General features: G+C 30.8%; 1 protein-coding gene across 1 annotated transcript in view; it reads right to left on the reverse strand.

The window, feature by feature from the left end:
* LOC105845166 (diphthine methyl ester synthase) overlaps positions 1-13955 on the reverse strand; it is a 46233-nt gene that overhangs the window by 263 nt on the left and 32015 nt on the right. The window contains exons 4-7 of the mRNA XM_065791760.1: positions 11498-11606; positions 8329-8449; positions 495-534; positions 207-316 (exon numbers count right to left, since the gene is read on the reverse strand). Of these exons, the coding sequence (XP_065647832.1) occupies positions 207-316; positions 495-534; positions 8329-8449; positions 11498-11606 (380 nt within the window). The remainder of the gene's footprint in view (positions 1-206; positions 317-494; positions 535-8328; positions 8450-11497; positions 11607-13955) is intronic.

Below are 13955 nucleotides of genomic sequence, written 5' to 3' on the forward strand. Positions count from 1 at the left end.
AAAGGAATGTTTAAATGACAATTAAAGTTCTCTATTTTTTATACTCAGAAATGGTACATAGTCAGCTGTTTCGTATTTATACTCTAAACTAATACACAACCAGTAGTTTTATAAAAACAAGTTAAAAAGCAAATTATTTCGAAAAATATTAGTCACTATAGCAGTTGTTTTATAAAATATTATTTCAAACAAACTTTTTCAAAAACCTTGCTTTTTCTCGTTCTTATTCAAACGTCTTTCGTTAGCAACTTCAAGCAGTTGGTTTATGGCTTCATTTGCAGTTAAATAGCGCGGTGGTTCAAATATTGCTCTACCGCTAAATTAAAATGTTTCATTATTTTTATTAATGTTTATACATTTTACTTCAAATCAAATTTATATTCTATTATACTTTATCACGTTATTAAAATCTACGATCTATTTAAATTATAAACCAAAAAAAAGAAAAGAAAAAAATAGTAAAAATAAAATATTAGGTGAATTAAAAAATGTACCGCATCATGTTTTCAATGCTCTGTTCTTTAACTTTTATGTCTAAATAAGCATTTTTATACATAAAAAAAAACCTTTAAAATACATAGGTCCATCAGGAAGCTGATGAACCTATCTGAAACAAGCTTCCTGATGAACCTACTGATGGAGAAACAAGCTGTCGAAGAAAAAAACACTAGATAAGTGTTTTTACTAATTTATATACATATACATATATGTATATATATATATATATATACATATATATATATGTATATTAATTTATAGATATATAGATACACTGTCCTCCAAAACATTTGCAACCAAATAAAATAAATTTTTTTCTACTTCGATTACTAATAACAGCAAATTTTTTTAAATTATGTTTTAAATGAAAAAAATGGTTAGTATTACATATAAGAAAAAAGATTTGTACATAATAAGACTATTTGAAAATGAATAAAGGTCTTTTTTTGCTTCTATTGGTATTATAATGCAAAAAATGTGGCTTCCAAAACATTAGCAACTTTTTTTTACTACTCTAAAAAATTCACGAAAAATCCTTCGCACAAGAATTCCTTTGTGCGGAAATAATACCCAAGGGAATTGTAGTGCTGTAATCATTAATACTTATCCAATTAGAATCGATTAATTGTTAGTTTTTGTCCAGAGAGGAAAATGGAGTGTTGCAATCATTACAATATTAATTTGAGATTGCATGTTTATGCTGTTTTGAATTTTACAATGGCACGAAACAAGTATAATTTAACTTTTCGAGACCGTATTTTAAAAGATTAAAAGGAGTCAAACAAAAAGAAATTGCAACAAAATACTCCATTAACAAGTCAATTTGATGTCAAATAATCAAACGGTTTGTTAAAGGAAGTCCTTTAGAAATAAAACATAAAGGCGGAAGACCACACAAAACATGTCGTTTCACTGACAGAAAAATTATTTGTCATGTTAAAAAGAATCCTTTTGACAGTGCTAATGATATCATTTAAAAACTGAACCTTTCCATGTTTCAAAAAACAGTTTGTAGAAGGTTACAACTTTCTAAACTTTTGAGCTCTAAAGCAGCAAAAAAACCTTTTATTTCTCAGAAAAATCCAAAAGCTAGAATTGAATTTGCAAATGCTCATAGAGACTAAACTAAAAATGTTTGGAATAGAGCATTGTTGAGTAATGAATCAAAGTACAATTTAAAAGGTCCTGATGGCAATTTATAGGTACAAAGGCCTAAAGGTAAACGCTTAGATCCTAAATACACACGAGTAACAATTAAGCATGGTGGTGGAAAACGCGCAACGGTTTGGGGTTGTTTTTCTGGTTTTAGTAGAGTCGGAACTATTTACAGAATAAACGGCATTATGGATCAATATATTTATCATACATTCTCAAGGAAAGTATGGTTCCTCATGGTGATAATAATGTGCTTCTTTTATGGACATTTCAACAAGACAACGACCTCTAACGCACTTCTAAACTTGTTAAAGAATGGTTTGGAACAAATAAAAGTAATGAAATGGCTAGCTCAATCACCTGATCTCAACCCAATAGAAAATTTATAGTACAAAATTGAACTTTCCCTTCAAAAACGCTGATGAGCTATATAAAGCTATTGAAACCAGGTAGAATGAGATTACACAAGAAAAATTAATAAACTCATAGAGAATATGCCGAGAAGATGTTCCATGATCCTAAAAAGTAAAGGATATGCCATTAACTATTGATTGACTTTTTAGAGCAGTTATAAAAAAGTTGCTAATATTTTGGAAGACTTCATTTTTGAATTAAAACACTAATTTGAGCAAAAAAACATGTTTATTCATTTTCAAGTAGTCTTATTATGTAAAAATATTTTTTTCTTATATATAAATTTATCCATTTTTTTTATCTAAAGGGTATTTTTAAAAAATTGCTGTAATTAGCAATCGAAGTAGAAAAAGTAGATTTTATAAAATTTGGTTGCTAATGTTTTGGAGGACAGTGTATGTGTCTAAATATATATATATATATATATATATATATATATATATATATATATATATATATATATATATTGTGATCTTAGTGTTAATGGTTATCTTCCTCTAATTCGTAAAGACTCCAATAGTCACATGCATGGCCTAAGCATTTACGTTCGAAAGAATTCACCCATTTGTCGTGAAACTAGGTTTGAATCCACAGACTATTCTTTTATGTGCTTTCGTTTAGCACCACTTCAGTCTATTGTCTTTCTCTTTGTTCTATATCGCTCTCCTTCATCTCAAGACTGCACACTTTTTGATGTTATTTCTGATCATATTGACCAAGCCCTCTCTCTTTATCCATCAGCTAATATAGTTGTTGTCGGTGACTTTAATGCTCACCACTCTGAATGGCTTGGCTCTAGTGTCAGTGATTCTGCAGGCATTAAAGCCCACAACTTTTGCCTTTCTCAATCCCTAACTCAAATAGTCAACTTTCCAACTCGCTTTCCAGACAACCCGAATCATTTACCTTCTCTACTTGACTTATGTCTTGTTTCTGATCCTAGTCAGTGCTCAGTTTCTCCACATTCACCCTTAGGTGCTTCTGATCACAGTTTAATCTCTCTAAAACTAATATCTCATTCTTCTTCATCACCTGAATACCCCTATTATCGAACCTCTTACAACTACAGTAAAGCTGACTGGGATTCTTTCCGTGATTTTCTTCGTGATGGCCCTTGGGTAGAAATCTTTCGTCTTCCTGTCGACAAATGTGCTTCTTACATAACTTCATGGATCCAGGCTGGCATAAAATCTTTTATTCCCTCTCGGCGATTCCAGGTCAAGCCTCACTCTCCTCCATGGTTTTCCTCACACTGTGCTGCTGCGAGTGCCAATCGAAACCGTTACTTCCATATTTATCAGCAAAACAATTCTCCAGAAAACAGACGTCTGTTTATTACTGCTAGAAACAATTGTAAAAAGGTTTTGTCTAACGCCAAAACCCGCTATTCTCAGGTCATGAAATCTCGTATCTCATCCCAAAAATTAGGCTCTCGTGACTTCTGGAGAATCTTTAATAATATCAATAATAAGGGCAAATCTATAATTCCACCTCTCTTGTATGGTTCAGTCTTTGTCACCTCACCTAAAGACAAAGCCGAATTGTTTGCTAAAAACTTTTCATCAATATCATCTCTTGATTCCACTAGTTGTGTTCTACCTGATATTGCCAACAAACAAGTTGATCCACTGCTTGACATTCATATCACTCCAGCATCTGTATCTAAAGTGATTTCCTGCCTAGACTCTTCTACAGCTTGTGGCCCGGACAACATACCTGTTATTGTCTTGCAGAAGTGTTCTCCGGAGCTGTCGTCTATACTCTCAAAACTATTCAACAAGTGCTTATCAGAGTCTTGCTTTCCAGCCTGCTGGAAAGCGGCATCTGTTATCCCTATCTTCAAAAATTCTGGAGAGCAATCTGATTCGTCTAACTACCGTCCCATAAGTCTTCTTCCTATCATAAGCAAGGTTTTTGAATCTTTAATTAACAAACACTTAATTTCTCATCTTGAATCTAATAAATTACTTTCTGACCATCAATATGGATTTCGATCTTCTCGTTCTACAGCTGATTTGCTAACAGTAATAACTGACAGGTTTTATCGTACATTAGATAAAGGTGGAGAGGTTAAGGCCATCGCTCTCGACATTTCAAAAGCTTTTGATAAAGTTTGGCATGCTGGTCTTCTCCATAAGCTTTCTTCTTATGGTGTATCCGGCAACATCTTTAAGATCATTGAATCCTTCCTTTCCAATCGTAGCATAAAAGTTGTCCTCGATGGACAACACTCTTCTTCTTATTCTGTAACTTCAGGGGTTCCTCAAGGTTCTATCCTGGGCCCTATACTCTTTTTAAATTACATTAACGATCTTCCATATATTCTCACATCTAAGGTGGCATTGTTTGCTGATGATACTACCATTTATTCTTGTCGTGATAAGAAACCAACACTCTCTGATTGCTTGGAGGGGGCATTTGAGCTTGAAAAGGATCTCACTTCTGCTACAGCATGGGGCTCACAGTGGCTGGTGAACTTTAATTCAGATAAAACTCAATTTTTTTCAGCCAATCGTTATCGCAATAAGTTAGATCTTCCTATATTTATGAACGGTGATGTACTCGATGAGTCACCTACTCTTCATCTTCTAGGGCTAACTCTTACTTCCAATCTTTCTTGGAAACCATATATCAAATCAGTTGCAAAATTAGCATCTGCTAAGGTTGCATCTCTTTATCGAGCTCGTCACTTTCTTACTTCGGATTCTATTCTCTATCTCTATAAATCTCAAATCCGGCCTTGTATGGAATATTGTTGCCATATCTGGGGCGGATCTTCTAATGATGCCCTTTCTCTTTTAGACAAGGTACAAAAACGTATTGTAAACATAGTTGGACCTGCTCTTGCAGCCAACCTCCAACCATTATCACATCGTCGTAATGTTGCTTCTCTTTCTCTTTTCTACAAATACTATAATGGGCACTGCTCTAAAGAGGTAGCGTCTCTTGTGCCATCTACTATAATTCATTCTCGTGTTACTCGTCATTCAATTAAGTGTCATCCTTTTTCTGTGACTGTTCCTCAATGCTCCAAAAACGCTTATTCGTCTAGTTTTTTTCCTCAAACATCAGCTCTTTGGAATTCGCTTCCTTCATCTTGCTTTCCTGAATCATATAATTTGCAATCTTTGAAGTCATCCGTCAATCGTTATCTTGCTCTACAATCTTCATCTTTTCTCTTTCAGTAACTTCCAACTTTAATTAGTGGCTGCTTGCAGCCTTGTTGGAAGCGAAGATGTTTAAAAAAATATATATATATATATATAAATCTTATACTGCTGATTTAAGTGAGCAGTGTGATGTCATACTGAAATAGCCTGCAGCCGGGGGCTTCATTACATACATCAACTGACAAATAGCCTGACTTGCAGCAGAGTACTGCTACATCGACTGAGGGTTTGGCATGGGGCAGCAATCTTTTCATTATTATTCCTAGTTTTTTTCTTTTTTTTCTAAAAAAGCTGTATCGATTAATATAAGCAAAAAAGGAGAGAAAATGCACATATAAATATGCTATAGTAGAAAGTCACAAAAGATTACTTCTTTCTAGTTTTTGGTATCCAGGAGCTTTAAATATGTAAAAGCTTATGGGATACTAATGGAGAAAAAATCAAGACTTATAAGTCAGAAGAATAATCAATTTTTAAACCTGGAGTCCTTAGGTATAATAGCCGCAAGGACATTGGGACTCTAGATTTAAAAGCAATAAGTTCCAAGTCATTAAATATCATAAATTTTTTTCTTATAGTAGATCATTAATCAACCAACATGGTTTAGAGCTTCTGGACACCAGCAAGCATTAAAAAATAAAGTTATAAAGCCAGAGTCTTTTTGGGACTCCGCATCCTTGACAAAAATGTTTGCAGGCATTTTAATATTAGTATACTCACACCACCAACACAGAAACTTTTTAAATCTAATATTAAAACTAAATAACTCCATATTAATTTACATCAAATTATTAATTTGAAACATATATCTTATATGTAGGTAATTATACCTTGGTCAAATCATTATATTTCAACCAATGGCCTGTGGGTCACCATCTCTGATTTACCTGATTTTTATTGTTATGTGCATTATGGATATATGTTAAATTTGAAATTTCAGACTTCCAAGTATAACGGTTCAGAAATTATAGCCTTAGAAACATGACACAGTGGCCCCCCTCGATTTACAAATGGTCAAAGCAGACTACTTAAGAGCTGTTTATTTTTTTCTCACTTTCAACAAGTGTCTTATTTTTTCTAGAACTATTTTCTGGATAGTTCTCTCTTTAAAAAAGGTTTTTATTAACTTGTGTTAGATTAGAAAAAAACTATGACTTCCTCAAAAAATCCTAAAATTGCTAAAATATGCCAAAATGAAACTAACTGTAGCATTATTCAATTCATCCACAAGTCTTTACAGATAAGTTTTCTGATTAGCTACTACTGTCTGCAATAAATGGGCAAAATGTAGGCACCTTGTTGCAGTTTAGAACTCAAATATATCTAAAAGCAAATGTCTACTCGCCTAAAAAGTCCAATTTTCAGCCATTTTGAGATGCTTGTAAATTTTTCTAACACTTTGTTTTGATCTAAGATTAACAGCATATAAGACCATTAGACCAAACTATCTGAAAATGCAAACTTTATAAACTTGTCGAATCCACACCAAAAATGCCAGCATTTTTAAATCACCCTATTTTTCAATTATCAATGGTTGAATGTGTTACTAGAAACCAGTGCCCCTCTAATATGCCAACTGGTCTATGTAAAGGGTGCAAATAATTGTAAGTCTTTTCTTAATAAAAAGAAAGATATAGTTGGTTGTCCTCTCCTTGAGCTGGTCTTTATAGTAGATAGGGGTACAAAAAAGGGGTCAGTAACTTTTTATTATGGTTCAAATGGTTCAAAAAAACTTTTTATTATGGTTCTAAATTAATTTAGATATTTAAATACTTAATATCTAAATATCTAAATTAATTTCAAAATGAAACCATTATTTCTTTAAACTCTATTTTATTATAGGTAATATTATAGATAAGTCTGGATCCCCCCCCCCCCCCACTCACTAAGGTGAGGGTAAAGGGGGACGGAGTTTGGGATTAAATATATATTACACATATATACAAAGTATATAAATATAAGTATAACCTATATATTTACATATATTTTTTGTATTTATTGGTAATTAAGTTGATATATGATGTTTTTTGGTTTTTTATCACGACAAGAATAAATGGAAGTGTCATCAGCAAACAATGCCACCTTAGATGAGAGAATATCTGGAAGATCGTTAATGTAATTTAAAAAGAGTATAGGGCCCAGGATAGAACCTTGAGGAACCCCTGAAGTTACAGAATAAGAAGAAGAGTGTTGTCCATCGAGGACAACTTTTATGCTACGATTGGAAAGGAAGGATTCAATGATCTTAAAGATGTTGCCGGATACACCATAAGAAGAAAGCTTATGGAGAAGACCAGCATGCCAAACTTTATCAAAAGCTTTTGAAATGTCGAGAGCGATGGCCTTAACCTCTCCACCTTTATCTAATGTACGATAAAACCTGTCAGTTATTACTGTTAGCAAATCAGCTGTAGAACGAGAAGATCGAAATCCATATTGATGGTCAGAAAGTAATTTATTAGATTCAAGATGAGAAATTAAGTGTTAGTTAACTAAAGATTCAAAAACCTTGCTTATGATAGGAAAAAGACTAATAGGACGGTAGTTAGACAAATCAGATTGCTCTCCAGAATTTTTGAAGATAGGGATAACAGATGCAGCTTTCCAGCAGGCTGGAAAGCAAGACTCTGATAAGCACTTGTTGAATAGTTTTGAGAGTATAGACGACAGCTCCGGAGAACACTTCTGCAAAACAATAACAGGTATGTTGTCCGGGCCACAAGTTGTAGAAGAGTCTAGGCAGGAAATCACTTTAGATACAGATGCTGGAGTGATATGAATGTCAAGCAATGGATCAACCTGTTTGTTGGCAATATCAGGTAGAAAGCAACTAGTGATAGTAACGTAAATTCTTAGGCAACATCTGAAATGATTAACTAATGATAGATTGTATATAAAATATATCTGATAGGTTGTATGTAAAATATATCTGATATATACAAATACTTTTAAACATTTTTATTCTTTTTAATGCTATCTAAATTTTAATCTTTTAAAATTTTTTATTTCTAATTTCTTGTTTTCATTCTTATGTTTAATTTTTCAAAAGAAAAGACAGCACTACTTTCAAATAGAAACAAACAAAATTTACCCAGAAGACAGAGGGTGTGTAATTTTCGTTCTTTGTTAGCAATTATTTTGTCATAAAAGCTATCAGGTCGCCAACTATCCTGCCACATCACTATAGAAACTGTTTCGCCAAAATTATAAAGCTAAACAAATAATTTAAACATAAATAAAAAATGAAACAGAAAGCAAAAGATTTTAATTTGAGAAATAATCTCAAACTAAAAATGAGATTTCATAATATCAAATTAAATAAAATATATTCTGAAATGTTTTTACATCGAACATATTTACAAATAGCAATAACAGCAAAATCTGAAGTAAACACCTGTCAAATTGAAAAAAATAGTATTAGTGGCAATATAAAATAAAAAATTAGTGGTAATATAAAAAAAAAAAAAGTTTTACTTTTATAATAATGAACATAACATAAGTAATCAAAAAAGTAAAAACAACATTATCATAACAATTATTTTTATGGGTATCTTTAACAGTATCGAAAACAGCCAAACTAAAATAACTCAAAGAGGATTATGATTTCCAGATTAACGTGGAAATAGAAAATAAAATCGAAACTGTTAAAAAATTAATAGTATCAAAAATCCTAAAAGCAGTATAAGATCGAAATTAGAAGAAAATGATTAACATCAAAATAATTAAAAATTAAATGTTTAAAATTAAAAAATTGATGATTTAATTTTTTTTACTTGATAGATAGCCTGCCTGCCCTTGCTAGTTTTTTGATACTATTCCTAAATCCATATTTAGATATTAATCCATATAGGCATTATTCTTTCTAAATGAAATTTCTAGATTTTTTTTAAATTTATTCCTCAAAACCAATTTTCAATATTTATCCCAAAAAAAGATTTTGATCAAAAAATTTCAATATTAATCCATTTTTCAAGCAATTTTTGGTTTGGTACTATTCTGCTTTCCCATATTTATTAGTAAAAATAACAATTATAATTAACGTTACTATAAATAACATAATTACAATTATTATTATTATTTTTATAACAACATTTATATTTCTATTACACACTTTTAGTTTAAACTAGTCAAAATATTTTTAATTTAACAACTTCTTTCTTTAGAAAAAAATTTCTGCATGCATCATTGCGCATGCATCTGTAGTTTAAACGCAAATAAGGCCTTTGATAGCTGTAAGCGGGATTTGCTGTTTGAGAAACTTTATTACAACAAAAACTTACCGCTATCAGTGGTTTGCGCACTACAATCATTACACCGCTTGGGTACAACCAATATATCATACCTGGGACATAAATCAAATAGTTTCTGGTTGTCTCAAGGTGTGCAACAAGGATCCATTTTATCGCCACATTTATACAACATCTACACTGAAAGTATATTGTAAGTCAAATTGTTTCTAATTGTAAAGTTGGAACAACAGTAATGGGTTTAAACACTGGTATTATTGCTTTTGCAGATGATATAATCCTGCAAATTCCTACTATTTCTGGGCTACAAGAGTTGATCAATAAAGTTCAAATGTAATGTCAAAACCTCTATATCAAATTAAACACACAAAAAAAACGAGTTAATTATCTCCGGTAAAAGTTTACTTACAAAAAACATAATACAAATTAACGGTTCTTTCCTGAAACTCAATAACAAACTGAAACACCTTGGATCTTAAAGGAAAATCAAGGCCATGGACAAAATATAGCTACAATCCAATCAGCAAATGTAAACAAAAGAACTATTCAATTTCAATCAATCTCCAGAGCTCTTATAAAATCTGGAATTCATTTTTTACAAAAATTAACTATATTGTATTTGTTACCATTAACTATATTGTATTGTATTACCAAATCTATCATACGGATTAGAAATTTGTGATTATAACAATACTTTTCTTAATAAATTAGACGCTGTTGGAAGATCAGCATTAAAATTCTATTTATATTTTAAAATACAGCAACTATCTACAAAACTATCTACATTCCTACTTTAAAATTGATGACATATCTACCATCCTCGTGCGAAACAAATTGAATCTGTTTATCAGATTACTGAGCAACCCGACTTGTTTTCCTTGATTTTAACTCAAATATCTGATGTTAATAAGGATAACTGCTTTATCAACAAAGTAATGAAAATTTGCAACTGCCTGGAGCTAAGCTTCATTCATTGTTTGATTAAGGGGAAAAAAATCATTATCAAACGACATAACAAGAACGTAGAAGATAATATAGCGGAAATTTTAAACCAGTCCTTTGAATTCTGGAACATCAGAGAACAAAGAATGATATTCAAAAATTTGATGGAAGAAAGCATTCAAAGAAGAATCTAAATTAGAATTTCAACTTAGAGTATAAACTATTAGTTTTATGTTATTAACAGATCTGAATTTGAGGAAAGAAAAGCCTACTACTTTGTAAAACTAATTTTAATTTGGATTAAAATTAGTCTCACAAAGAGTTTCATCTTTAGATTTTAGTGTTGATGGTTATTATTCTTTAATTTGTCATGTTTGGCTTGGGTCAATATTGATTCACCTGGGTTGATATCAATTCACCTACATGTTGTAAAATCAGGTTTGAATCCACTGACTAATCTTGTATGTGCTACTGTTTAACATTTCTTAACTCACTTGCCTTTCTTTTCATTCTTTATTGTTCTCCTTCCTCCTGAGACTGCATTCTTTTAGATATTGTTTCTGATTAAATTGACAGAGCTTTCTTTATCCTATAGCCATTATTATTGGCAACTTTAATGTTTATAACACCTAATGGCTCAGATCTAATACCAGACCCTTCTGGCTGACACATTCAAAAAAAACCTGCATTTAATTAAATTAAATGCAGGTTTTTTAAATTTAAATCTGAGCCATATTTAAATTTATTTAAATCTGAGCCATATTTAAATAAATTTAAATATAGCTCATTGCAATATTTAAATTTTTAACTTACTGAAATTGAATTAAAATCAGTTTTAAATTTAATAGAAATGAAATGTAAAACATGCTAAAAACATAGATAAACCTTGATATAATTTGTTTATTAATAACATAATATTTATCTTATTAGCATAAAAATTAGTAAAATAGAAACAAAACTTAAAAATAAATTACTATTACTATACAAAATATACTAAATAATAATTACTATACAAAATAAATACTATACAAAAATATATTAAATAAATTACTATACAAAAAAATAAATTACTTGCAAACCACAACATCCAACAGCATTAAGGATAGAGGCATTATGGATGACTTTATAACTAATATTTCTTTCTTTGGCTCGAATTATTAAATCTGTATGTGTTGTCGCACTATTTAAAAAATATTATTAACAAAAATAACTTCAAAATTTTATTACTATAGCTTTTTTTATTATATTATAATTATACAAATTTGTTATATGATTTTATTTATTTTAAAGCGTAACATATAATATATATATAAATATGTAATACACACACACACCAGGCCTTATTATAAGATTTTGTTGAATAATGGAAAAGCGTAACGCGAGTAAATGTAACTATACTCAATAAACATATTTGCATCATTAAAAGTTTAATTACGTCAGTTGCATATTTTAAAGTCCTGCATTGTAATTAAACCATGGGTATCTTTATACTAACAGGCCGGGTAAACGAACAAAATGTGCAATAAACTGGGGGCTAGTTTTATTCAATGTTAAAAAAGCGAGAAGTTAAGAAGTTCACTTAAATTGATAAAAAGTTTTTTTCAAAGGAAATCTTTGTACTTACACTATATTGTATTAGATAGAAACGTATCAATTGTTTTTATAGTTGATATAAAATTTAAAAAATGCTAAAGAAATGTTGTGTGATGAGTTGCAATGGCAACTATAATAAAGAAAATAAAGAAAAGGTGCTTCGGTTACCAACTGTTAAAGAAGAAGGTGCTCGATGAATTTCTATAATACCACGGGATAATATACCTGATAGTGACAATATTGTTGTATGTGAGCATCATTTTCCATCAATTATATAACAATAATTAAGCATGGTAAAATGAGACCTCGTGACTTAACTTCATGTTTACTTGTGTGAAAAAAAGTCTTTTTCCTACAAAATCTGGTCCATCTTGAAAAAATAAAACTTTGTCTGAAGTGCGGAGTATAATTCCAGATGAACTCCATCTTTTCAATCTACAAGATAAAGTAGTCAATTTTGAGCATCTTAAAAATAAGGTTGAAACTGGCAGTCTTGATTTTTTGAAAAGCTCTATTTGGTACTTCACCAACAATACGTTATGCATACAGTCTACTGATTTTGAAAAAAATACATCAATACCCAGAGTTTTGATAAAGATTAAGAATGATTTGACCTTTGAAGGATTTCATTGTGGTATAAAAAATACCATCCAAAGTTTATCAAAAAACAGAATAACCAAACTTAAATCATATTCACAACTTGAAGAATGTTGGAAATATCTTAATACTTTAATGAAAAGCAACAAAGTTTAAGTACTTCAGGAACATTTTGATGCAATGAGTCCTGTTATCATTGGAACAAAAAAGTATTATCCTGAAATGATTATTCGTAGTTTTGAGTATTATTCGTTATCAAGATCCCTATATGACAGACTGAGACAAGACTACCAGCTTCCAAGTATTTCACTTCTTCAAAAACTTACATCAAAAATTAATTCTTCTCTTGATGGTTTTAAGTTCATCAGTGAGATATTTAAAAAAACGAAGAAATTTATGAAAAAAGATGTATTTTATTAATAGACGATGTCTACGTAAAGCCTTCTCTTACATATTGCTCTGGGTCTTTATTAGGAAAGACAGTAAACAAACCTGACTCATTAGCATCAACCATTCTAAGTTTTATGTTGGTTTCAATTTGTGGTGGTCCAAAATACTTACGTCGTATGTTGCTAGTATTCGAACCCAATGCTGATTTTTTATTTAAGCAGGTGAATCATTTGATTGATTGTATTCATAAATCTGATGGAGAGTTAATTGCTACCATTTGTGATAATAATCATATCAACCAGTCTTTTTACTCTAAATTTACTTGTAGGGAGCCATGGCAAACAGAAAGTAATATATTTTTACTTTATGACTTTGTCCATTTAATAAAGTCAGTGCGAAACAACTGGCTAACTGAGAAAACTCAAACTCTAAAGTTTGAAAATGATGGTGAATTGAAATCAGCATTATGGGCTGATTTAAAACATTTATATGAAACTGAAAAAGGAAATTTAGTTAAGCTTTCAAAACTTAATGATGTATTGATAGCACCAAAACCCATCGAAAGGCAAAAGGTATCTACTTGTCTCTGTATATTTTGTGATGAAACATTAGCTGCACTGAAGACATGTTCTAACAAGTAATTCAGATGGTACCATACGATTTATTGAAATTATATTAAGGTTTTGGAAGATTGTTAATGTTAAAGGACCAGATGCAGACTTACGTTATTGTGATGATGATGGAGCTGTTATATCTACAGAAAATGATAAAAAAATAACTTTTTTGAACAAAATTGCATGTACAGCCCAGAAAATGACTGGTATTCAAGGTCAATGTCAGCATAATTTCATGTGATACAGGGACAGCACTATGGCATACATGTTCAGGTATGATTGCTCTTGTCAAGTACCTTCTTAACTCTGGATTTCGATATGTGGGACTTGGTAAA

This window comes from Hydra vulgaris, chromosome 02 (assembly GCF_038396675.1).
Source record: "Hydra vulgaris chromosome 02, alternate assembly HydraT2T_AEP".
In the NCBI taxonomy this organism is placed as follows: Eukaryota; Metazoa; Cnidaria; class Hydrozoa; order Anthoathecata; family Hydridae; genus Hydra; species Hydra vulgaris.